Source organism: Acanthochromis polyacanthus, chromosome 11, assembly GCF_021347895.1.
Source record: "Acanthochromis polyacanthus isolate Apoly-LR-REF ecotype Palm Island chromosome 11, KAUST_Apoly_ChrSc, whole genome shotgun sequence".
NCBI classification, from domain to species: Eukaryota; Metazoa; Chordata; class Actinopteri; family Pomacentridae; genus Acanthochromis; species Acanthochromis polyacanthus.
The window spans coordinates 17,003,112-17,031,059 of NC_067123.1; the positions used below are offsets into that span (position 1 = coordinate 17,003,112).

Sequence of the window (27,948 nt, forward strand, 5' to 3'; positions counted from 1 at the left end):
ACATACTGCAATAGTACCACTGCTGTCCTACTGCATGTACAGCTTCAACAAGTCTTGTGCAACTGCAGCATTAATATAAAATATGAATAAGAAACTCCTTCCTTTTATCTCTATTTCGGTGTAATTTCATTGGATGTAGTTATGGATATATTTATATGAATCTTATCAATAGTAACTTATCGGTAATGAAATAAACAGTGGATAAAACGGAATTTCTGAACACAGTCAGAAGTCGTGCTGACATAATTGAAATAAAAATGCATTAATTAGTTAGTAGTTAAACATGAAGAACTGATAGTGTCAGTTGACGTATTTGAATTTTTATGACCACAATTTGAGAATTTACAGTAAAATCAGTGGAGAGAAGTAAAATGTGACTAGTCAGACACTTTTAGCAGCATTGCAACAGGTTTCAAAAGGAAGCTAAATGATGTATTGCCTTTCCCTCACAGCGCTTTTACATTTCCTGGTTTAGATGCAGACGGCAGAGAGTGAAAATATTTCCTTTTAACATCATCATCTTCGTCAGCCTCCAATCCGGGCCCTTATTTCCTGCATAGCTTCAGTCTCTAAGCTGGTGCACAGGATGTTTACCGGCACCATTTCAAAATTTAATCCAACAAACTTTCAATTTCATCGTAGTTTTGATGAGCAAAAAGGAACCGGTGAGAATGAAGAGAAAAAGAGAGATAGCGACAAGCACTCATCAGTGGGCAGCAGGCAAAGAGACACCAAAGAAGAAGAAGAAGAAGCAGGAGTAGAAGCCAATTACCCATGTGGGGAAGCGGACCGTAGGGAAGCGGTGAGCACCGGCTGCCTGTTCTGCGTCCGATAACCCCCCGTGTCATCCCTCTGTGTCAAACAGAATTTTATCTGCCACTTGGAGCTTGGAGGGAAAAGACAGCCGCTGCATAGGCAACAACAACAACAACCGACAGCCAAAGAGCGCCATGAGCCACAGACGGAGACGAGAATTAGGAGAGTCAGGCAACCACAGGGGCAACCGATACGTAACACATGAGCTGAAAGGAAATGGAGCAGTGGGAAATACTAACACACAGAGGAATTCATCACACGCAGCATGCTATCAGCAAGGAGTGTGGGGAAGAAATGTTACAGGCATTAAAAACCAGGCCTGTACCAGTACATTGGTGTGGCTATGCACTTTAAAAGTCTGGGGTCATCCAGACAATTTCATGTTTTCCATGAAGAATCACACTTTCATTCATGCGCTAACATAACTGCACAAGGGTTTTCTAATCATCAAATACCCTTTTAACACCATTAGCTAACACAATGTAGCATTAGAACACAGGAGTGGTGGTTGCTGGAAATTGGCCTCTGCACCCCTATGAAAATATTCCATTAAAAATCAGCCGTTTCCAGCGAGAATAGTCATTTACCACATTAACAATGTCTCGACTATATTTCGGATACATTTAATGTTATCTTCATTGAAAAAATCTGATTCTCTTTCAAAAATAAGGACATTTCTAAATGACCCCCAACTTTTGAACGGTTGTGTACCTTCCAGTAACTTGACGACAATTCATTCACTGGACACAGTTTTTGAGCCATGTTGCATTTACATTTGAAATATCAGCTCATGCCAGCCTGAATGACAAATGATCAGGACTGAGCTTCCTGTTAAAAACCTGCAGTGTGGCATTCAGAGGGAGATAACACAATATATCACGCCTGTTCCTGATGTATTTTTGGACAAAGTGTACAAACTAATTACAGTTTTTTTTTTTTATCTGCATGCTGCTTCAAACAAAAGGCAAGAGAAAAAACCACAAAGAACGTTTCATAGCTCAAAAATATGAACAGCTCCGTTGTAATTAAACCCGACGAGTTGAGTATTTACCTCAATAAATCATTTCCACATTATGTTAGCACAGTGTAATGGTGGTACAGTAGACGTAATGGCTGTTGAGACACTGCCACTGCAGAGGGCACACAGAAGAAAACACTTAACTTTTCCTGCAGCACAAAGGGACACTGTATGAAAAGTACATGCAGAAAAGAAGAATATCTAGTGTTTACTGTTCACTGCAATCTGTGTCTTACTGTGGTTTACTTCAAATGTGCAACATACTGTCTCTGTGTTGGGCATAGGTTGTATCAAACATCACAAGTAGGAAATTAGAAATTTGAGTTTAAGTTTTGACTAAGACAATAATATTTTTTTCTTTTGCAGTAAGTCTTGCACTGACTAGTTTTTCACTCTGTGTTTGGTTAAGTTTGGGCACCGCAAGTACTTTGGTTCGATTTTTGAAAAGGATCATGGTTTGGGTTTAAATACACCCAGTCACTGCACCAGAGGTGTTACATCCACACATACAACTGTCAAGGGTCATCAACGGTATCGAGGTTAGTTTCTGTTTTTCTGTGATCAGAATGGACGGAAACATATCTGCTGAGTCTACTGGAAAGTGTAAGAGGTCCATCTGTATGGGAGTGATGTGCACTGATAACAAGACTTTTTTTCTTTTCATGCTTTTTTCTTTTCTTTTTTCTATTATTTAGTTTTCAGTATCTCTTGAAAACCACATACAAAAAATGTCTGAGAAAATACACATTTCTCAGTGGGGTCACATAGAAACGTCCTTTTTTTGAAAGAAAAACGTTTTTTCAGTGAAGATAACATTAAATGAATCAGAAATACAGTTTAAACATTGTTAAGGTGGTAAATGGCTATTCTTGCTGGAAACGGCTGATTTTTGGTGGACTATCCACAGAGGAACATTTCCAGCAACCGTCACTCCCATGCTCTAATGGTACATTGTGTTAGCTAATGGTGTTGAAAAGCTAATTGATGATTAGAAAACCCTTGTGCATTTATGTTGGCACATGAATAAAAGTGTGAGTTTTCATAGAAAACATGGAATTGTCTGGGTGATCCCAAACTTTTGAACGGTTTTGTAAAGCTGCTTTGTAAGTCTTGAAGACACCCTGTAAATATAAATTCATTTGTCAGAGTTGTTAGGGGTCAGAGGTCCACCGTGTAGACCAATGCAGCTTCTTGCATTATTCTGCTAGAAAGCTTTTGTTAGTCTGAACAAAGGCTAACGGTCACAGCACTCACAATCATTCGGCATGTTTCTCAGCCACTGCATTCCCCAGAGACAGCATGAATCATGGCATTTTGTAGAACAGCCCACTAGTGGCCCAAGACCCAAAGGACCCCAAGACTAATAAAAGGCAGTTTATCTGACAACTCGGGATTTCTGTAGAGACGGTACAAACAGAAAGAGATATAAACATCAGAATGGCAGAATGTAAGAAGAGGGTAGGACAACCACACCAGGCCAGAGGAGGTGGTGAAGCTCCCACAAGGGCAGTACAGGGTAATATGCACAGATATATTCAGGAGGCTATCTGATAGATCAGCCAAAATAAGGAATGCCCTGTGTCAGTGTCCAAGGAAAAGTGATGTAGTTAGATGACATGAAGCCATACCTGACATACTAAATGCATCTAGTTCATACAGTGCGGGAGCAGCTGAGACACTGAGTCAGGGTTACGGAAACTTCAACTCCCTAGTGAAAGAGGCCCACACACACATACAGTCATGGACGGAAGTATTGGCACCCCTGGAATTTTTCCAGAAAATACACCATTTCTCCCAGAAATTGTTGCAACAACAAATGTTTTTGGTGTACACATGTTTATTTCCTTGATGTGCATTGGGAAAACACAAAAAAGCAGAAGAAAAAAGCCAAAATTGACATAATTTTACACAAAACTCAAAAAAGGGGCCGAATAAAACTGTTGGCACTCTTTTAAAACTGTGGATAAGTTACTTTATTTCAAGCACATGGTGCTTGTTTAAACTCACCTGTGGCAAGTAACAGATGCTGGCAATATAGAAATCACACCTGAAGTCAGTTAGAATGGAAAAAAAGTTGACTCAGCCTTTGTGTTTCTTCTGCTTTTTTGTGTTTTTTAATGCACATCAAGGAAATAAACGTGTATACCAAAAACATTTGTAATTGCAACAATTTCTAGGAGAAATGGTGTATTTTCTGGAAAAATTCCTGGGGTGCCAATACTTTTGTCCATGACTATAGCAGCTTCTGCACCATTTTGGGAGGTTTCCTGGTTGTCGGTCTATATGCAATGGGGCAAAACTCAATCACTGACATTACATTTAGCCTCTGAACCCCAGAACCAATTACACCAATTATCAGAGCAAAGAAAAGTTAAACCTGCAAGATTGTACTTTCTGATGGCCTATGACATGTGGCATGTGAGTTCTGTCAGGAAAATGAGCTACCCAAATCTAAGCTACAACTGTGATCTTTCATCCAAATCACTTTCTTCTTTGTCTCATCCAAACATTATCCAAAAACAAACCGTCTGCACCAGGTCCCATAAAAAGCTTAAATAAAATTCAGGCAATATTCGACTGAATTTTTGGTCGACTGCAATGGTCTCGCGCTATGTCAAGTCAATTCATGGGCTCCAACCTCTTTAAGGCCCGAAGTTGGAGCTCTTGAATTTGGCAATGGTGTTGACGCTGAGGGACTGTCCTGCCAGGTGAGTGAAAGAACATAGTCTGTTGGTGTATCTATAGCCATCCAAGTCCAAAGTGCTGCACCTCTAAAGTAGTAAGTGAGCAAAAACACTGAATTAATCCTGAGAAGCATATATTTCTATACAGGCATGTTTTGAGAACATGAATTCTGTGACACAGACAAACCCAAACAGTCCACACTGGCCTTGCAAAGTTCAGCATGACTTAAAACAGCAGATGGTGTGTGGAGCCATTTTCAGGCCAGAATTGGATTTTTATTAAAGAGGCAGACGGGAATGTTAGAAGCAGCACTGATGTGTTTTAGTCCAGTAAAGTTGTATAACTTAGTTTACAGATGTCTTTTACAGCAAAAGACATTTTTAAGTGTGCAGCGCTCTTTGAATTCCATAGCGCCTCATTGTGATTGTTGTGTAAGTATTTGTTTGGTCTGATTAAATTTGAGTTACCAGCACAGTGTGAGATGAACAGTGGGTGACATGAGCATGATACGTCAGTGCTTTGGTGGAATCTGGCCACCTTACTGAGTTTAAAAACCTGCTGCACAAAAAATAATCATTTTATAGCTCATTGTGGTTACAGCTCAAAATATAAACAGCTGAAATGCATGAACACGGTTCCAAGTAGCAGGTCTGTGACAGCTGATGTGGGCTGCAAATCCAATAATGACTACAACACTCAAGGGGTTACCCAGTCATCAAATCACAGACTGTACTTGTAGCAACTTCAGTCAAATTTAGGTTCATTTGGTATCTACAGCAGTTCGGTTTCATTATGGCTGAATCCTTCCTGACATCTTTGGGCATGAACATCCTCACTTGCTTTTGCTAGTTTGAAAATGTGCCAGGTCTTCCTGGACCAGGGGTCAGAGACCCTGTACTCTCAGCAGGTGCTAGTTAAAGGAAATAAGGAGTTGACAATTACTTTGAAGAATTTTGACTTTGTTCTGGAGTTCAAACCGTGGATTTCCTGTGTGTTCTCCTTTTGCTCACTACAGAGCTCTAGAGGTTTTGATCTGGCTGGAAAATATCACTTATTGTGCATTATTTAAATGGTCATTAGTCTTGCAAGCCTCATCCTTCCTGTGCAGCGCTCTAGGCTTTCATGATTACATCAGTTATCAGCCCATTATATGCAAATGACTCATACTAACTCTGGAACCTATAATATATAATATATCAATTACACAGACAGCAAGATGTTTCCAGAGGGAATGTGGAGTTTCCTAAAGACAGCCTGCCAGCACCTGAAAGATGGGAGAAAGGGGAGGTGGGGGGCGATAGGAAAGGCACGACAAAAAAGAACTTAAGAGACAAAAGCAGAGGATAACGTTTATAGACATTGAATGAATACGAAATACAGCTGAAAGAAAACCTAATATGACCCCAAATATACCCATTTTATGCTGTAGCTGCACAAGTCAGAAAGAAACCACTAACTTAAATCCAAATCCAAATTTGATACCAAGTCATACAACCTATCTGTAAAAACAATTTAACTGGATAATTATTACAATTATAACTGTAAAAATAAAATATACAAAACGTTTTTCAAGTTGGATATTTTTCATTTCTGCCCAAAAATACGAACAAAATCAAGTAAGTAATGATAAAAAGTATATACCTTCAAAATATGCAAATGACCCCTTCTTAGTCCATGTTGCCCTAATCCCAGTTATGTAAAACATGAGAGCTCAGACACTAAAGCACACTGTTTTCTGCAACCTGTCTAAGTACGATATCTAAGGTGATGTTTGAATTATTTCATTATTTCAGGTATACAGGGATAATTGTGGTCAGGATATGAAAAGGCGCGCAAGTAAGCAGCTTAACCTGGGGAAGACTTTAATCAGAATACAAGCTATTAGCTACACAGTGCAGCGCTGTAAACCTAACGTTAAGTCACCCAAAGCTGTAGATTTATGCCACATGGAGATTCATCTGCATTTATAGTGCATTCTGTGTTCCACAACATTGTTACCATAAATACACACGAGGTGATGCACAATGTGGAAACATGTCTATGGAGTATCATCACCCTCCGCTGCTAGATCCCTGTTCAAGTGCTGTATATAGATCAACAGCAAGCAAAATATATTTAGTTTGTATATTTGGATTCACATGCACGTCTATTTAAATTTTTTCTTCGACTGCTCTTCTCAGTGTCTTAAGTGTGACTCATTCAGCTGTTCACAACAGCTAAATAGTGACAAGGACTAGAAAGAGTCAGTGGAAGCCTACATGTGTCTGTGGGCGTATGTAAGTGTGTGCGGGAAGATAAAGTAGTAAGAGAAAGGAGTCAGCAGGGAGTGCGAGCTGTCTTATAATAATCAGTGGTAGTACTAGAGAGCAGAGGCTGATTTGGAGCAGTGGGATGTGTTTGTAGGGAGAGTCACTTGCGGTGCAACGTGCTGTCAATACCAGGTATTAAAAGCTCAAGCAAACATTGAAGGGCATGGGCAAAGCTAATAAATAATGCAAATCCACTCTAAATGCCTTTCATAAACTGGAGAGAGCTTAGACAGGGCACCAGGATTGACCCCCTTGTTAGCTTAGGACTCAAGAACTACATTTGCAGGCATTGAAACTACAGCAAATGCAAGAGGTTTGTTGAGGGCATGAAAAAAAAACAATGCTGGCAGGATTTTTGGAGGTCCTTAGCTCAGGGACAACTTTCTTGCAAATCGCTGTGGGCCGAGTCTAATTTTCTAGTTCAACGGAATTGAAGTAGCCTTTTATAACTGTTGGAACAGCCTGTGAGTTCCAGCAACAGGAAAACGCATCATCAGCTGTGTAGGCCTCCCTTTGTAGGCAAATGGTTGCTCCAAGCAGGCTTTCTCAGAACGACAATCTTTCTAAACACCTTCTCTACCCCAATGTGTCAATGCACATCCATAACAAAAAGGGTAGAAACATGATGTCGCCCATTTTAACGGCGTGAGTCTAATGGGTGAGAGCTGACATCCCTCGGCCGATCCAGTCAGTCCTGTCACTAAAGAAATAATGGTCACGTCATTAGAGTGAAAGGCCTGCTCTAACGATGTGACCAGCTTCACACTGACACCTATTTACAGACCAGCCATTAAAGCCATGTTATTATCATACCTGCTGCTTAAAAGAGTAAAAAATGGCCACCTTAATGTTAAAACCAATCCCTGCCTGTGACTGAACATGACTTGATGTTCTAGGAAAAAAATAGAGAGAAGGATCACTGAGCACATAGTTAGGAGTTGCCATTGCCACAGCCAAACTGTCAAATGTCCGCAGACACGGTACAACTTGTTAGAATTTAAAATGAAATGTTATTCTGGCATTATAGAATGTTCCTTAGATGTATACAGTGTTTTTTTTTTAAAAAGGACATATTTTACACGAAAAAATCAACTACTGATGAATCCCTCTTCATGCATTGTAATCAAATTCAAGAATGACATGGGGCGCTAAAAGAATCTTACACCGAATCAGATAATTATAGTGGTCAGCCACAGCTCTCCAAAAACAATAGCGAATCAGATGGAGCATGCCTAATCACATCCCTGTCTAACTGCATAATAAGCCAATCAACATGCGCCGTCAACGTGATTTCTATAGCATTATTCTCGTGTGGTTGATTCACAAGTCTAAAATATGCATTTACTCCTTGATGACAGCTGATGCAAACAGAGTGTGGTGCTCAGGGCCGATCCGCAGGAACAGAGGAGAGGACCTTAGATAGTTTTGTTATCTTCAGTTTTCCTCTACCGCAAAGTGCAATTTCACTTGTTTGTCCTGTGCCTTTATCATTCAATGTGACACAAGAGGATAAGAAAGTAGCAGGCAGGTAAAAGTTCCACATGGAAAATTCTTGTTATTTTGATAAAAAAAATAAAACACTCTATCACTTGCACTCAGACTATCAGCCCCACAGCACAACACCTTTTCTCCTTCAGTATATGTTTTTCTATCCTGTTTTCATTTCTCGAGTCCGTCTATGGTCTGCTTACGGTATTTAGTGGGCTCAGTCACTCTCGCAAGATACACACATGGTTTATGTCCACACCTTAACTTTCCCCTGAGCTGGATAAAAGAAAGTGAATTTAGAACCTCAGAGGAACCAACAGTTGCAAAGCGAACTAACAGAAGGATGAAAGGGTCCAGATTCCCATTATTATACTGAATAGTCAGCAACTTTTTCCCCAAGAAATATATCCGTTCTGCAGCGGGTCGTGACACCAATTCAGAATCTGATGCAAGCACCTATTCAAGCAAAACTGGATGTAGCACAATGTTCATCCAAGGAAGCGGCAAATGTGCTATGACCATGACTGTTGATACAATGAAACCAACCAGTCATGAATTATCACCAGAGTTGATGTCAAAGTAAAAAAAAAAAAAAACACCCAAGAAAACAAGAATCTTACAGATAATTGTTCATGAATCATAAAACAAATGCCCTGTGTCTTACAGTGTAGTTCCCCTCAGTGGTCACTAGTAATGTGCACTACTGTTCAAAGGTTTGGGGTCACTTAGGAATATCCCTATTTTTGAAAGAAAAACTGTTTTTTCAGTGAAGATAAATAAATCAGAAATTCAGTCTTGACATTGTTAATGTGGTAAATGAGTGTTCTAGCTGGATTTTTAGTGGAATATCTACACCCCCTGTCAAAAGTTTTAGGACACTGTCTCATTCAAATAAAGTAGAACCTGTCCTAAAACTTTTGACAGGGCGTGTATTTAATCATATGGATGTGATCAGGGCAGGACTCTGATCATACATGTAAAGTTTCAGGCAGATTGGAGCATGTTCAGGGCATTTACACAGCATTTGAAATTTAATGGCGAAGGATCAAAATTCCAGAGGCCGCCACGGACACGCCCTTTGAATTTGGAAAAAGATTTTAATAACTTTGGATCATTAAGGCCTCCTGTATGTACTGGCCGAATTTGAGGTGAATTGGAGTTTTCCCCTAGGAGGAGTTCGCTTTAGAAAAAATGAAAAATGGGCAAAATCTGACATTCAACGCAAAATAGCTCACTTCCTGTTGGGTTTGGAATGTGGCTGTCACTGACTTTTTTGTTCAGCCTGATGTGCTGCATATGTGTACCAAATTTGGTAGATGCACCCCTTGTCAAAAGCCCCAAGACAGGTTCCACTTTATTTGAATGAGAAAGTGTCCTAAAACTTTTGACAAGGGGCGTACATAGGGGTACAGAGGTGCATTTACAGCAACCATCACTCCTGTGTTCTAATGCTGCATTGTGTTAGCTAATGGTGTTTAGAGGCTAATTCATGATTAGAAAACCCTTGTGCAATTATGTTAGCAAATGAATTAAACTGTGGGTCTTAAAGAAAAACATGAAATTGACTGGGTGACCCCAAACTTTTGAACGGCATCGTAGCTAGTTTTGTTTTCCCACCTTTAGCCCTACCTAATCTCCATCTGATTGACAAGATCATAGATCTGCTGTCTTCCAAAGTTCAGACAGTGACATGCTGATGGTTCACATCAAAAGGAATCCTTCAGACCCAAAGAGCATTTTCTGCTCCAACGTTAACTTCATTTTGCAGTGAGTTCTAAAATAAATAGGAGGGTTGCAAAAAACGATCCATAGCATCACTGATATGACTGTTTTCTGATCTCATGAAGCAGCAGCTGGTTAAGTTGTACTGTGGCACAAAAATGACTGGCTTAAGGTTAGAGAAGCTACCAGGGTTGACTGTTGCGATACTAGTGGCCCCCGTGTCAAAGTCACTGGTCTGATTAACACAGTCATCCTCCATTTTCCATGGTGTTACAAGAAGGTCTCACTACTTCCTGCTTTTACTCAGACATGCCACAGATGTGCCACTATTTTTTCAAACACACTTGGAAAATGTTATTTATAAAAAGGTTAATATTTTTTTCAATCCCGCTTTCCTTACAGGCCAGATTTCCCTCTGTCCTCCAGCAAGCGGTTTTGGAAGCTATTCACTGACAATATGCATTATTTATGAGCACACACTCCAACTGGCTGGAGGTGTGGCCCCAGGTTCACCTTCAGCCAACCGGAATACTACGTAATGAATAATGCAAATTTCCTTACGCTGCATTTTTCCCGTGAGTAACGGTTGCAGCTGTAGACGTCAGAACCTATACAGTGGTTTGTGAAATGGAGTCTGAGTTTGAAAGGAAAAGAGAAAAAAAACAGCTGTCAAAACAGCTGAGAATTCAGCAAGATGTTAGATGATAGTAAGATTTTCTGTTTATTACAAAGCAAACCAAACTTGTTTTAATGTTGCCAGAAGCTTCTACCTTTAATTTATATTAAAAAAAATGTAATTCAGGTCATTTTTAGTCTGCTTGGGCTTAGGGATGCAACGCTTTCAAAGGCAGGGACATACATGCATTCACATGTATGCATGGCTGCCAAACCATACAACCAATAAACTTGGCCTACAACACAATGCTAAGGATTCTATGTCTGTACAAAGCAGATAGCTGTTTGCTGTTAGGTTAATGTAACATCAATGCAGCAGTAGGAACCCTACTTTCACCTAAGTCCACTCCACGGTTAATTCCTCTGTCAAGGAACACAGCGGAGTCACGTGACGATTGCTGTACATTTGTCCATCTGTTTGTCTGTCTGTCTATTAGCAGCATTACTCAGAAACGGATTAACAGATTTAGATGAAATTTTCAGGGAAGGTCAGAAATGACACAATGACCAAGTGATTAGATTTTGGCAGTGATGCAGCTTATAGTCTGGATAGTCCACGGATTTATTCAAGACTTCTGTATCATTGTGGGATAGCGGCACGGTGTCACTGTAACTATGACAACAAGTGTCTGCTGACGATCACATGATTGCGATCCTACTACAAATACACCGCTGCGGACTTATCCATCAGAGATGATCCAAGGAACAATTGATTCAATTGTGGGGGTGTTTCTGAGTCCCATCGATTCCTGTCGCCCGCTACATTTTTAGGTCATGCAATTCGGTGTCCATATATAACATACATATGCATGAAACATGCCTCTGCTCAGCACAGGGTCATTTTGTTTGTGGGTACATCTACATTAAATGACCATATTCTGTGTTGCTGGGATTTTTGATCATCAATAACTAATAAACAAATGCTGCATTTCAGAAAAAAAGGTTGCATTTCTGACAATGCCATACAGGGTAATGAACAACCTTGGTGGAGTACTGTGCTCTCTGGCTGCTTTTCTATTTTTTCTGCTTTCCTCAATATCAGCACTCTAAAGTTTCATAGTTCATATTTTTATGCCAGGCAACACCATGATGTAATATCATAGCTAAACTGAAAATGGTTCATTCAGTAGGCAGTGAAGGGAGTCTCAATGCTAAACGCTCCCGATACAATGAGTGACAATGAAGATTCAACATTGGGAAGTTAAAAAAAAAAAAAAAAAAATCACATATGTATTCACCACTGCAAGCAAACAGGTTTTACCGAGTACACAAAGCTGTTAATTACAGTTTCACAATTGGTCATGTCTTAGTCTGATAGGAAAATTTTGAATTTCATGTCTAATTGTTGACATTCATAAATGAGCCCTTGTCTCTGTACCTCCGCAACAACATTTGTCAGACTGACAAATGCAAGCAAATTCAAATAAGTCACAGGATCAAGAGAAACCGCTCTCTGTTAATGCTCCATTTAAATGCAAAGAGTCATTCTGCCTTCCCTAGTTAGTTTTTCTACTTTGCAGCCTAGATCATCAAAGCCAGCAGTGTTCAGGAAAAATTCGGCAGAGCGGGGACAGGCAAGAGGGCAGAGGGTGGAGGCAAGAAACCATAAATGGTTTGAAGTTTTGCTCAGCAAACGAGCATCATGTAGAGATCCCAAGAGGAAGGTCTGATGGGAGAAAAGCCTCAGAAGTCTGCTTAGCTTTGTGTGTACATTGAATCATGTGCTGTAAAAACATTCATTTGCTCAAAGGTGATTTATACTGAACCAAAGCAGCCATTAACCGAGTGACCTTTGTTTCCCCTGTGAGCAACAGGGTTCAGCAATGTGAGTCTGTCTAAAAATGCAGGGTTTAAAGAAATCTAAACACCAACATGATCTTTTCACATGAATGACAGTGTGTCCACTGCTCTTCTTAAATGTGAAATGTTTTTTTTGCCCAACACTACAATGTGCATTTCCACCTACATTTCCAAGTAGCTGAAAATGGAAAACACATGAACAATAAAGTACACACACTTTCATATTTGTTCTGAAAGCCAAAATGAACATAACTATTGAACTATTTGCCAAGATGGTGAACGCTCAACTAATGGGTTTGTGAATGCTACGTGGTTACCCTCATTTTCCAGCGTGGCCTCTTTTATGATGTTCATGTGGTGCAGTGGGGCACGCTTGACTTTGATGTACGGGTGTGACTGAACTTTCTCAAGCTGAAAATGACTGTCCAAACCAAATTAGGTACTTAAGCGTACTAGTATTAACAACAGACTGGCCACCAACTCAGTGCAGTTGATTAAACTGTGATTAAATAAATGACAACCACTCTTCATTGTGAAAACAGAACAGCAATGCTACACAGACGATGACAAAAATCCAGTTACGGCAAATGGGTCTCAGCACTATCAAAGAACTATTTAAAAAAACAAGTAACATTTTTATGCAGGACAACATTTGATAAATAAATCTAGACCAGTGACCAGTAGCAGGAATACTAGAACCACAGCAATAGTAACCCTTACTTACCCAACGTAGCCCGTACTTGTTCACATCTTACATTTTGGCAACTATTACAGGTATGCAGCATTGGCTATTAGCAGTTCCTATTTTGATTCTACCCATGCAAATACATGTAATCATACATTGATTACTCTGATACTAACAAAAACATTAAAATCTTAAGATTTTGAGTCAAATTCTGCAGGTGTAAGAAGTCTTTTCCTTGAACTGGCAGAGCATTCCTACCTCGCAACGGCAGCAAAGTAATGACAAAAACATGGGTTCAGGCTTTAGAGATTTCATATTTAACAAACCTAAGGAATCCATTCTGTCAACTTGCAGGGTGGAGCTTTCTGTATTCTTAGTCTTCAGAATCTGTTTCTAGTTTCTCATTGGGGAGAACAACTCCAATACTTTTGTATGTGTATTGTCATTTTGTAACAGAGTGGTTCTATACTGTTGAAATTGAATTGTAGGGGAGCTGGTGTGTGTGGAAGCAATATTGTAGTTACATCTAAGTAATTTTAAAGCAGAAAGGAATTACTGTTAATGAAAAAATGCTAAATACAAGGGGGTCTCAACTTAAGTCGAAACTTTGTTCCTACAGCGCAGCACAACGCGATTTTCACCGTAAGTCGATCCAGAGCACAGAGATACTGTGACGAGATCCTGAGGCCCATTGTTGTGCCATACATCCAAGACCATCACCTCATGTTGCAGCAGGATAATGCACGGCCCCATGTTGCAAGGATCTGTACACAATTCTTGGAAGCTGAAAACGTCCCAGTTCTTGCATGGCCAGCATACTCACCGGACATGTCACCCACCGGACATGTCACCCATTGAGCATGTTTGGGATGCTCTGGATCGGCGTATACGACAGCGTGTACCAGTTCCCGCCAATATCCAGCAACTTCGCACAGCCATTGAAGAGGAGTGGACCCCCACCCCCAATAAAACAAAACTGCACCTGTCAGAGTGTCCTTTAATTGTGGGCAGTCTAAGGCACGCCTGTGCACTAATTATGGTCTAATCAGCATCTTGATATGGCACACCTGTGAGGTGGGATGGATTATCTCAGCAAAGGAGAAGTTCTCACTATCACAGATTTAGACAGATTTGAGAACAATATTTGAGAGAAATGGTGATATTGTGTATGTGGAAAAAGTTTTAGATCTTTGAGTTCATCTCATAAAAAATGGGAGCAAAAACAAATGTGTTGCATTTATATTTTTGTTGAGTGTTAGTACCGGTGCCACTCACCTACGCCAACACCGTGGTAAAATGCTTGATGACGTATTCGTCCTCTCTGTTCACCAACTAGTTCCTCAAGAAACTTGCTTTAACATCACAAACGGCGTATGTCGGAATGATGGAGCAAGACTTTCTTAATAAATTTATGAGAGATGGCGATGTAGCCACGAAATGCTGTAGATCGAGGACGTTGTAAACTGAAGATCTACTGTATGTAATTTTGATTACAAAGAGATGTGTTTTTAGGGCTTTAATCAATGACCTGACGACCAAGTTGGATAAAATAGCAGGACAAATGACAATAATTAACGTTCTGTCATCACTTAAACAACAACATGTACTTGTCCTCTACACCTCACGCAGTATCTCTGGCTCACATCTCTCACTTCACACTCCTCTGAAAATCTCTTGAAAACCTCTGACCTCGGCCAACCTTTCTCGAGGCTGTCAGGTCTCAACGGTGCCCCACGGTCATATCGACTCAGCCCACTTTTGAGGTGTCCTTTGTGGGTTCAATTTAATTTAACTCCAATAAAGTCTCCTTCAAGGGCCTTTGTTTGATCCAGAAAAAAAACATCTTCAATTTTATTATTAAAAGAACAGCAGAAACTCTGCCCATCATGCACACAAATCATGTCTCCTTTCCCACATATCTCCAGACACTGAGCCTTGGCATCTCACCTTCTGCATTACAATGATGACAAGCAGACTGGGAGATTCAGAAGAAACACAGTCATGAAAAACTGCGGAGCTGAAGGGCGTAACATGTTCCTTTTTAGCTGCAATGTTTCATGTCATTGGTATTCCTCTGGCTGGTGGGCGCAAATCAATACTATTGAGCTGCTGGCGCCCAATAAACTAAGTTGTTGTCTCAATTGCAGTCTCTTTAGCGTCTCTGGAAGAATTTAAAGCCCTCGGAAAAATCTGAGGGAAAAATGTGTATATGTGGTGTTGCCTTGCAAGGCGTCTTGGAAAAGTCTGACCTTGCGTATTTTTCCTGAGCTGCAAAATAAATCAGAAGGTTGGGTAAGCATATCCTTTTTTTATTGATGCATTAAAACATAACAGACAAAGCTGACTTCCACTCTAACAGGCAGCCTGTGTAACTTGACAGCAAATCAATTACACCTCACTGTAACACAATGACGTGGTGTTAAAGAAAATACATATTGAAGCTTCACTATATTCATTAGTAATGCAGGATCTGGAGAGAATGAAGTTCCCGACTGCATTTGCATACGACTAACTAAGCTCACTCTTTTCTATATGAATACTTATGGATTCATTCCCTATCTCTGCTAGGTTTGATATTTCCATGCTAGTACATGAGGTTGGATTAGCATCAAAACCTCTGCACATGACCAGAATATTTCTGCTGTGTGTGCACAAATGTTATCCGCTGTCAGGCTGACCTATGAGACTCTGGAAGCTGGTAATTCTGCTACTTTGATTGGTCACCTTCAACATCTACAGCCTCTAGCTTATCTCCTACCCTATGACAGCGGTGAAAGAATTACTCAGATCTTGCACTGAGGTAAAGGTACCAGTACCACAGTGTAGACATACTCTGCTGAATATACATTTTTGCTTTAGTAAGCGCACAAAAGCACTGGCATAAAAGTATACTAAAAGCACCAAAAGTAAGAGTACCCTTTACATATTTCAGAATAATGTTTTAATTGTACAGTATTATTGGATTATACTAACTACTGCATTGATGTTTGTCACTTTAATGTTGTAGCTCACAAAGCTGAAGCTGATTTTAATATTTACCGCTGAATCATTTATAAATGTCCTCATCGAGGGTCAATAAAGTTTTGTCTTAATCTAATAAGATGTCACCGTGAGACTCTCCAGTTATAACAGGGCACATCATCATTTATTGGTTAGTTGTATTTTTTTATCTGACTGTTGTTACAACCACTGGTGATTGTGTGCCATCATGCTTCTGTGGTGGACATTTTTGGTCTTTGTTTAGGGAGATGGCCTGTGTAGGTCCAGCTGTAGCAGATTTGAGAGCCTTTCCAGAACCCCAGCTGCCAGTCATCTCAGCTAATGAGTCTGGAACTGAAGACCCGCACTCTCCAGCCCTTGTTCTCCTCGTCTCAAGATCTGCCTGATTGGGCCACCACCCAGTTCCGCCCACCTTTATCCAACTGGTCGCAGCCGTCATCACACCTGGAGAGTATGAATCCTCAACCAAACTCTCAGTCAGGGTGGCTGGGATTTAATGTGAACAGTTCACCCTGGTGACGCTGGAGTCTTTGTGTTTTCTGTGTTTGGTAGCCACCAAAAAGCACAACTTCTGTTAGCGGTTGCTCGTTCGGCGAAGAGTTACCAGTCTTGGTGAAGACTGTAGCTTCTGTTAGCAGCTGACTAAATTTGGTGAGATGCTACTCGTGTCCCCACTGATTTTGAGACTACTTAAGACACCAAAATGGTGGCAGAAATTCCGAATTTAAAAGGAAAGACTTAACAATCCTCCTTAAAATAGGCTTCTTTATTTTCATTGAATGAGAGTGCATTTAAGGGCTGCACAGTGGGTCAGCGGTTAGCACTTTGGCCTTGCAGCTATAAGATCAGTGGTTCATGTCCCCGCCTTCTCGGCATCTTTCTTCATGGAGTTTGCGTGTTCTCCCTGTGCATGTGTGGGTTTTCTCCAGGTACTCCAACTTCCTCACAGTCCAAAAGCATTCTGAGGTTAATTGATGATTATACATTTCCCACAGGTGTGAACGTGAGTGTGACTGATTGTCTCCATATGTAGCTCTGTGATAGACTGGTGACCTGTGCAGGGTGTCCTCTGCCTTCACCCTAAGTCTGCTGGGATAGACTGCAGTGCATTTATACTTGGTAAAACAACATAACCATCATAACAGCATGTCTTGATAAACCTTAAAATGAAGGTGTCCATGAATAAATAAAACGTATAAATAAGGTCTAATGATGATTTATTATAAAAGTTCTCAGGCAGGACCAGGTGTGCTTTTAAATATTAATAGCTATTTGCAAACTGTGTGGGCTGAAACACAAATAAAAGCCTAACTCTCCTTTCGAGCGATTCACTGTATGTTTACAATTGGGTAAGTAACCTCAATAAAATATGCAATAAAGATGAGAGTATATGATAGAATAGAGGCATTTTGTCTACCCCTGGGCCCCCCAGCTGGATACTTTTTACAACTGATCAGCTACTTTAGATGTTTTTGTGCAAAGCCCAGCCATAAGTGGGCTTAACGATGGAGGATTTCACATAGTTCTCTATCAAATCCTCATCTCTTATCCAGCAGCATGTGAGGGGAACATCCAAGCCATCCGAGCATGTGCTCATCCAGTCTGAAATCGACCTTCTCTAATGGAAGAAAAGAAGATGGAGAGCGGCCTTGTGACGCCACTGGCCCCTGAGGAACACCAGGAAGTGTAATCAGCAATGACCCATACGAGACTCCACCAATCCCAGAGAGTTCGTTAACACACCCAGCCTGCCTCAGGGGAGTTGTGCCTGGAACAGTGGAACAAGCACTTGATAACTGTGCATGAATTATGAAATCCTGGACGTCTGCCAGCTCCATCCGCGAATAGCCAACAATTTACCCGAGCCAGCAGCCTATAACCAGCACCACCTTTCACACTTGGATGTCTTCCTCTCAGATGTGTGCTCATACTTTTCAGCAGTGAAACAATCTGCCTTAGTATACACACGAAAATGTCTGTGCAGATTGGATGCAGGCCACCTGTGTTGATACATGAAAAACTGCACGGGACTGAATGTGGTGAAACAAGCTGTCAGCAGGTTGATGACTGGAAAAGAGTTCAAGGTAATAAGATTGTTTACCATGAATCACAGAGAAACCCTGGTGAGCAGGCAGTTGTAGGTTGTAAGTCCATTTTAACATAACATTCATTCAGACCTGAAATAAAGCATGTCCACATGTTTCTAGAAGGTACATGAGTGAGAGGCCGCTATGATCACTGGAGTGTGCAGACAGATTTCACAGTAGGTCAGCAGTATGTGATCATTATGTATTTTTACCAGGGTGAGCTTGTTTCAAGTGTTTCTTACATCAGCATCTACACTTAACTGTTACTTTAGGCTGCTGAAATGAGAGAATGGGGGCATCTGAAGTTTCTTTTACTTTTAAAGAGGTACAATCTCAGATGGTCATCACAATAACGTTTAAAATATTAAATTTAAACTGATTTCCACTCTGCTGTGTCCTATACAATAATAAACACAATACATTTAGGTTTTGGTATGTTGGTCAGACGAAGACATGAATTCATTATGAAGGCATAGCTGCCCATTTGTTTGCATATTTACACATATTAAAAGCAAAACATTTAATCAGCGAGGTAAGAAAATGGTGGACAGAAACTTGGCCTTGTCATATTCATGAGATAACTTGTGTCCGTCTGCTGTTGAAAACAAGGTGAATAACAGTGAGACAGTGAAACAGTGGGACTGAACAGGAAACTTGCGAACATACATCAAACACAATAAGCTTAAAGAGACCGAAAAGTTCCATAGAACTAGATAAATCTCCAGGGTCAAGGTGATAATATCTGTGGGTTTGTACATGACTTTTTCAGATTACAAATAATAATTCGCATTACTGTATTACAAAAACTATTGATTATTGCAGCTTTAAGAAATGACACAATCATGCCTGAAATGCACTGTGATGCTAGGTGAGGAAAAAGTGGACTGTAGTCACTCAGGTGGGTTCAGATAGATAGTATGTATCAAATTTCTGACTTTGAACAAGATCTAAAGAACAGGTTCAAATCTTGAGAGCTTGTGATCTGTGTTCAGGCTGCATTCTTCATCTTTTTGTTGCCTCTTGCATCAAACTTTAATACAACGAACACTGAAGTTTAACACTCTGCAAAGGCAAAATATCTTTTACAATTCTGGACAGTACATGTTTGTAAAGTGGGGTGCACAGTGGGGCAGTGGTTAGCACGGTCACCTTGTAAATAGAAGATGTACCGCTTAGAATTAACACCAAAAAGTTCAATCTTGGTCTCATCAGACCAGAGAATCTTATTTCTCATAGTCTGGGAGTCCTTCATGTGTTTTTTGGCAAACTCTATGCGGGCTTTCATGTGTCTTGCACTGAGGAGAGGCTTCCGTCGGGCCACTCTGCCATAAAGCCCCAACTGGTGGAGGGCTGCAGTGATAGTTGACTTTGTGGAACTTTCTCCTATCTCCCGACTGCATCTCTGGAGCTCAGCCACAGTGATCTTTGGGTTCTTCTTTACCTCTCTCACCAAGGCTCTTCTCCCACGATTGTGCAGTTTGGCTGGACGGCCAGGTCTAGGAAGAGTTGTGGTCGTCCCAAACTTCTTCCATTTGAGGATTATGGAGGCCACTGTGCTCTTAGGAACCTTGAGTGCTGCAGAAATTCTTTTGTAACCTTGGCCAGATCTGTGCCTTGCCACAATTCTGACTATGAGCTCCTTGGGCAGTTCCTTCGACCTCATGATTCTCATTTGCTCTGACATGCACTGTGAGCTGTAAGGTCTTATATAGACAGGTGTGGGCCTTTCCTAATCAAGTCCAATCAGTTTAATTAAACACAGCTGGACTCCAATAAAGAAGCAGAACCATCTCAAGGAGGATCAGAAGAAATGGACAGCATGTGAGTTAAATATGAATGTCGCTGCAAAGGCTCTGAATACTTATGACCATGTGATATTTCAGTATTTCTTTTCAATAAATTTGCAAAAATTTCTACATTTCTGTTTTTTTCTGTCAAGATGGGGTGCTGAGTGTACATTAATGAGAAATAAAATGAACTTTTTTGATTTTGGCAAATGGCTGCAATGACACAGAGAGTGAAAAATTTCAAGGGATCTGAATACACACGTGGACAAAATTGTTGGTACCCCTCAGTTAAAGAAGGAAAAAACCCACAATTCTCACTGAAATCACTTGAAACTCACAAAAGTAACAATAAATAAAAATTGATTGAAAATTAAATAATCAAAATCAGCCATCACTTTTGAATTGTTGATTAACATAATTATTTAAAAAAACAAACTAATGAAATAGGGCTGGACAAAAATGATGGTACCCATAACTTAATATTTTGTTGCACAACCTTTTGAGGCAATCACTGCAATTAAACGATTTCTGTATTTGTCAATGAGCGTTCTGCAGCTGTCAACAGGTATTTTGGCCCACTCCTCATGAGCAAACAGCTCCAGTTGTCTCAGGTTTGATGGGTGTCTTCTCCAAATGACATGTTTCAGCTCCTTCCACATATGTTCAATGGGATTCAGATCTGGGCTCATCGAAGGCCACTTTAGAATAGTCCAACGCTTTTCTTTCAGCCATTCTTGGGTGTTTTTGGCTGTGTGTTTTGGATCGTTGTCCTGTTGGAAGACCCATGACCTGCGACTGAGACCAAGCTTTCTGACACTAGGCAGCACATTTCTCTCCAGAATGCCTTGATAGTCTTCAGATTTCATCGTACCTTGCACACTTTCAAGACACCCTGTGCCAGATGCAGCAAAGCAGCCCCAAAACATTACTGAGCCTCCTCCATGTTTCACCGTAGGGACAGTGTTCTTTTCTTCGTATGCTTGGTTTTTGAGTCTATGAACATAGAGTTGATGTGCCTTACCAAAAAGCTCCAGTTTGGTCTCATCTGTCCAAAGGACATTCTCCCAGAAGCTTTGTGGCTTGTCAACATGCATTTTTGCAAATTCCAGTCTGGCTTTTTTATGAGTTTTTTTCAGCAGTGGTGTCCTCCTTGGTCGTCTCCCATGAAGTCCACTTTGGCTCAAACAACGACGAATGGTGCGATCTGACACTGATGTACCTTGGCCTTGGAGTTCACCTTTAATTTCTTTGGAGGTTGCTCTGGGCTCTTTGGATACAATTCCAACGATCCGTCTCTTCAATTTGTCATCAATTTTCCTCTTGCGGCCACGTCCAGGGAGGTTGGCTACTGTCCCGTGGGTCTTGAACTTCTGAATAATATGAGCCACTGTTGTCACAGGAACTTCAAGCTGTTTAGAGATGGTCTTATAGCCTTTACTTTTAAGATGTTTGTCTATCATTTTTTTTCGGATGTCCTGGGACAATTCTCTCCTTCGCTTTCTGTTGTCCATGTTCAGTGTGGTACACACCTTTTCACCAAACAGCAGGGTGACTACTTGTCTCCCTTTAAATAGGCAGACTGACTGATTATGAGTTTGGAAACACCTGTGATGTCAATTAAATGACACACCTGAGTTAATCATGTCACTCTGGTCAAATAGTTTTCAATCTTTTATAGAGGTACCATCATTTTTGTCCAGGCCTGTTTCATTAGTTTGTTTTTTTAAATAATTATGTTAATCAACAATTCAAAAGTAATGGCTGTTTTTGATTATTTAATTTTCAATAAATTTTTATTTATTGTTACTTTTGTGAGTTTCAAGTGATTTCAGTGAGAATTGTGGGTTTTTCCTTCTTTAACTGAGGGGTACCAACAATTTTGTCCACGTGTGTACTTTCCGTACCCACTGTATGTAGCCTTGTGATAGACTGGTGACCTGTCCAGAGTGTCCTCTGCCTTCACCTTAAGTCAGCTGGGATAGACTCCAACCCCCTGTGACCCTAATGAGGATTAAGCGATGTATAGATAAACGGTGGATGGATGGATGTTTGTAAAGTGATCCGTGCTGTAAATTGTAATTGCATGTAGATTTAAAAAAACAACTTATTCAAAAGGATTACACTCACATAAACGGCTGATGCTTCCAGGCTTTAAAAACTTGGTCAAAAACATCCAAGTTCTATCAAGTAGATAAATGCAGCTTCCTTTTCTTCGTATTCCGCCCATTCAAAACTGTATAATTATCAAGACTGAACTGCACTGCAATGAATTTAGATTTGAGGTTTGGACTTGAAGGTCCCCTCTGGCAATTGACAGAATGCTGCACAAACAGTCCCAGTCAGTTTGCTGGAAATTTGTTTTCATTAAATGTGCCATTATTTTATTCTGAACATTCTCCGAGCTCCTATAATGAACCGTCTGGAAAAACAACACAGCACATAAAAGCAGCAGCAAGCCTGCTTTATAGTAGACTGGCAGGTTATTCTGTGAAGTGTTTTTGTACCAAAACAGCACTGTTTAAAACTCTCTTTCTGGACTGGAGGCAAATATCTCCACAAAATCAGTGCTTCTATGGTTCACATTTGTTTTTCCAAAATAAATATTCCAGTATTCAGAAACCTGACTGCAAAATTAAGACTTGTGGTTGATGACGGTCTGGTAATCAGATTGGGTTGGTAGTATGTTTTCTCTTGAAAGCTACAATTTTGTGCTTGTAACTGTTCCCTTGGTAACATTTCCTTTTCAATTATCACGACCTCCTCTAGCCATGGCTCACTCAACAGAGAGGGCTCTGACCTTGTGTGGTTGTGTATATCACAAAAAGCCGCTCTCCTGAAGCTTATGGTCATAGTGGCTGTAGAGAAGCCTGTGTCCATGTTGAAGCCAGGAACTGATTTAAAGCATCTATTGATAGACCATCGGTGGTAAATGAGAGATCCCGGAATGGAAGCTAAGAGATTGGCAGGAACTCTTTCTTATCAGTCTAGAAGATAAGTCATCCACTGACTAAGCTCAGGCATTCATTCAATCATTCTCAGCAGCCCGTTGGATTCACTAATCCATAGCATCCCGACTAGTGAAAAGCATCCGTGCTTCCAAGACCAGCAATTAGTCTTTCCAAGCAGGTGTCAACTTAATGGTGTGAAGTGTGGCTTCCTACCTTTACAATAATACATTATTTAATCCATGTACATTTGACATATTGTCTGAAAGCAACAATGTGCGCCTCCACAGAAGCTTTTACTGCTTCTGTGTGCTTTTACTGAAGAAAAAAAAAAGAATTTAACAACTTATCTCATAATAATCACAAGGGAAGAACCCTGTAATTACGAGAAAAGGTTAAGGTGTTCATCAACCATGGCGATGCTTGAGAGGACAGAGGTGATGCCGCTAGCTGATGAATTTGAGCTTCAATCTGACAACTTAAGTTTGTAGAATTTCAGAAGATGTCACAGTGAATGTCTTCACATGTGTGAAGACTACATTTACTTATATTAGGGGAAGCTGAATGGGTGAATTATCCATTAACACTTAACAGGCATAATTATTTCAAATGATCTCATAAGAGAAAGATCATGCACAATAGATTTGTGAAGCGGGAACTGGGAGGCCTAGGAACAGGAGTATTTTGAGAGATTAAAGTAATAAAATAAGATTAATACTATAAAAATGAGATCAAAATGCTATTAAAATGGACAGGAGGAATTTTGACAGGGCAAGTTTGCTCATTTTTAGAAAAACTGCTGCTTTATAAATCAATGAAAAACATCCTATAAGTGAAGCATCCTAACCTCTCAGCTGGCCTGTGACTGTACAGTTTCAAACAAGATTATTTTAGCTCTTATTACTTCACCAACAAACAGCGGCGTTATGTGGCGATCGGCGTACGTTTGTCGGTGAATCTGTCAATCTGTCTGTGTGAAACATTACTCAAAAACGAACCAACAGATTTGGATGAAATTGTCAGGGAAGGTCAGAAATGACACAAGGAACAAGTGATTAGATTTTCACAGTGATGCGGCTTATAGTCTGGATCCACGGATTTGTTAAAGACTTCCCATTGCGAGATATAGCTGTCTGCACGGCGTCACTGTAACCATGACGTGAACACTGTCAGTTACCTGCTGATGATCACATGGTTGTGATCCTACCACAAAATGACTGTGATTTATACATTGGAAATCATTCAAGGAACAAATGATTAAACTGTGGGGTGTTTCTGAGTCTCATCAATTCCTGCCGCCTACTACAAGTTTAGGTCACGCAATGTAGCAAACCCCAGCTAGACAATGGTGAAGCTCCTGATGTTTCACAAAGCCTTTATTTACGTTTAGCCGTCAGCCTTCTTTTGAACACAAATTCACCTTTCTGTCCTTCACTCCTTTCTTCAGGAAACACCGTAGGAGCGTGTCTCCATTGCAGATAGGTGCTTCTAAGTTTATACAGATCCTTTGCTAGACAGCAACAGCGTGGAACCGTTTTCTTTCATCTTTATGTGAATTTCTGGACTTTTCGGCAGCGTCTTCGACATGTCAAGAAATCGCTTCTTAAACAAACACTTCCTGTGCCACTGAAATGGTGACAAAATAGAATCCCATAACATTAAAAAAATATGCCTTCAAAATAAAAGCATGGCGGGAATGGTTATTTTAATACTAGCAAAACAAAGGCTTGCCAAAAGTGATGAACTGATCAACAGACCTTTATAAGAGCAATGTACATGCAGTTCGGTATTCATACATAATATGCACATGCAAAACACATTCCTATGCTCAAAGCAAGGTCATTTTTTATTAAAGATTTCATCGGAAATAATACGTCAACTGAGCAGCCTTGGCAGAGTACTGTGCTCCGAGTGCTTTTCTAGTTAATCCATACTTTTCATTCTACTTCAGCAATTTAAATATTTTTCTTGTCAAACCTGTTTTATGAAGTTTTAGCTGATTTTTCAGCATCTATTTGCATTTAGTCTTTTAAAATGCTTTTATGTCCCCGTTAAATCTTGTCTTAATGCAATTTTATGTCACAATTAAAGCTCTTTAAATGGCTTTGTTGTTGAAACATGATCTTGTCTTCTCTTAAAAGTAGTTTCTAACCCAGTTAAAGAAAATGTTGGTTAATGCATCCTGCTGTACTGTGTTCAGTCCTGGTGTGGTGCTTTCTCCAGAAACAGAACTACAGAAACGGCTCTCTTGAATCTTTGCACTATAAATATTTACCGCAAAAACAATCCCATACACATTAAGAGTGCTTGGAATATGTGTTATGAACAGATGGCCATTTCCACCTGTTGTGTCACTCATAAGAGCAGGTCACTGTGAGCAAAATCCTCAACTGGTCTGGAGTGAGCTGCTCCACGACAACATGTGTGTTGTCAACGGTGGCACATAAAACAGATACTGCAGCTGTGTTTTTTCTCTGTCAGTACCGTTCAGTTAGTCTGAAGCTGTATTTTATGTCACTATACCACCAAGATGCTGCTAAAAAGTGTTGTAAGATACCAGGTAGCCATCTTACAAAGTCACAGTTCCAGTTCTTTGGTGTGAAATGCCCACTTTGTGTTTCCCTAGGCAGTGCTTCCATGGTGAGTTGTGGTGGGAAGACAATAACAACAGGGGGGGATTTTTGAATTTAAAATACAAAGGATTGTGGAAAGTCTCCCTAATCATTTAGATTGGAAGCACTTCACAAAAGGGATTCATTAACCCTATGAGCCCCAGCTATTTCCAACATAATATCACTCCCTTTCTAAGCTCTTATCTTGGTCATTGTAAGAAGTGGCTCCATGTGTGGTATTTTTTTTCCTGCACAATCTCGGCTATCCTTCCTCATTTGACATGACAATGCTATTTAAATGTATCTTCTTGTAAAAAAAACTGGCAGCCCAGACATCTTTTTGTAATTGTGTCAAGTAGATTGTCTGGAGTCTGGAAAAAATTTGAACAACAAATAGTGGCTTAGAAACTGGTAAAAATCTAGACTTAGTGCCTATGAAAAGAATTGACACTAGTTTATTCACTGAAGTATTCACATACAATAGCATCAAACAGAGGTGGAAAACCATGTAAATACTGGGCACAAGCAGGAGTGTGAAAATGGGCAAAAACATTAATAAAAATACTATTTTGCAGAAGCTTCTTTTTAATTAAGGTTCTCACATCAAGGTGTATAAAGCTTTGGTTCTGCTCTTTCTCTGTGATATGATATCAACATATCGATAAAATGATATGTCTATGCAATTAATATTAACATACCACCAAATTAAAACATTTATGCAATGACAAGTTCACTGTAATTCAAACCAGTGTAAAGGGTGTGGACATGGACAAAGAGCTAAATGCAGGTTCTAAGTATGATTAAATTTGATGTAATTATTATCTCTCACTGACACTTCGTTGCACAGATAATTGTTGGAAAGGCGAAGTTGTGCAGTTCAATTTGATAAGTGCTCCATTTCATTGCAACAAGTTCTGCAAAAGCAATTTAACAGAGAAGAAGTGATGTGAATTCGAAAGCAATGTGATTCCACTGGGCTTTAGAGCAAGTGGCCGGTACGGACAGAGGAACTGACTACAAGTCAAACCTGTTTCTACTTTCATATCAGCACATGACTGCTGTTTTAAAACAAACTTGGAAAAGCTGTAAACCTATCATGTGCCAGTAGCGCAGCCTACCTCGTAGAAGATCAGGGGTTGGGTGTGGCCAATTGTAGGTCCTGATCAGTTGCCAGTCAAAGTCGTCCTCTTGGCCCTGTCGGTATTCACACAAACCAGGGTCTGAGTCCTCATCAAAGGTACAGCCAGCTACAGAGAGGAAAAAAACAGAATGTGTCATGAGGGGTGAAAGCAAAGAAAGCAGACAATTTCCAGCTAATAGTAAAGTTTCTTTGCTGCATGCTACCTGGAGAAAACTGGTGAAAGAACACATCATAGTTCCTAGTATTGGTCTGTTGCATCACCACAGGCTCACTGTAAATGTCTCAATACATCAGGTCCTGGTGAACCTCTGCAGCTATAAACTAAATTACAGCTAATGCTTGGCACCAGGCGGTCAGCATAGGCTGCCGATCTCATCCATTCTCTCAAAATCTACCGCCATTTGCTGCAATTAGCCCTGTGGTGTGAAAATGACACAGAAGCCACAGGTCACCCGGTAGCCAGAAATAATAGGCAGGAGTGGCAGTGAGCAGTGAAGGGCTTCTTCAGCTGATGGAGGACAACAACAGCTCAGCTCTCAGCCCGTGAAGGTGACCCAACCCTGTCTGTCATCTAATGGCTCCATTCACTATTCTGCCATTATCACACAAGCCACAGGCTTTTAAAGACACCAGCTCAACTGTCAAACTATGGGGGCAAAAAAAACTGAGTGTTGTTGTTTAATTGGGATGAAAATACAAGTGTCCATTAGGAAATCTGAAAATGAATAGCGTGGGCTAGGGAAGGCTGATTTGTGATGCTTCCCAGTGATACACAATATGCCCTTTAGATCTGCAGCTAACAATTCCTTTCATCATTGTTTTGATTGTTTTCCTGATTAATCTACCGTTTGTTCAGCTAGAGACCAGTGAAAAGTACCTATCATCATTTCCCTGAGCTCTTGTAAAACTGTTTGTGTTGTCCAAATACCAGAATAAACCACAAGATATTTCATTCACCATGACTACAAAATTCTCTAAAGAAGAGCTCTCGGCTGCTTGAAAACATTTGCTTCAAATAAAACAAATCAATTATCAAAACATCTTCTAATGGTCGGCTTCACGATGAAGCACTGAGGGGAAAATGTGGGTTTCATTTCATTTCATGATTTGGCCATTTTTCTCTCAGATATGAAAACACTGTGTGAGTAATTAGTTTAGATCTTGATCAACGGTAGTTC

General features: G+C 40.2%; 1 protein-coding gene across 7 annotated transcripts in view; it reads right to left on the reverse strand.

Annotated features, from left to right (window-relative positions):
* The window catches only part of ptprua (protein tyrosine phosphatase receptor type Ua), a 240,683-nt gene that overhangs the window by 143,394 nt on the left and 69,341 nt on the right, over positions 1–27,948 (reverse strand). For all 7 annotated transcript variants that reach the window (XM_022208249.2, XM_022208247.2, XM_022208248.2 and 4 more), the window contains exon 2: positions 26,748–26,876. In XM_022208249.2, the coding sequence (XP_022063941.1) occupies positions 26,748–26,876 (129 nt within the window). The remainder of the gene's footprint in view (positions 1–26,747; positions 26,877–27,948) is intronic.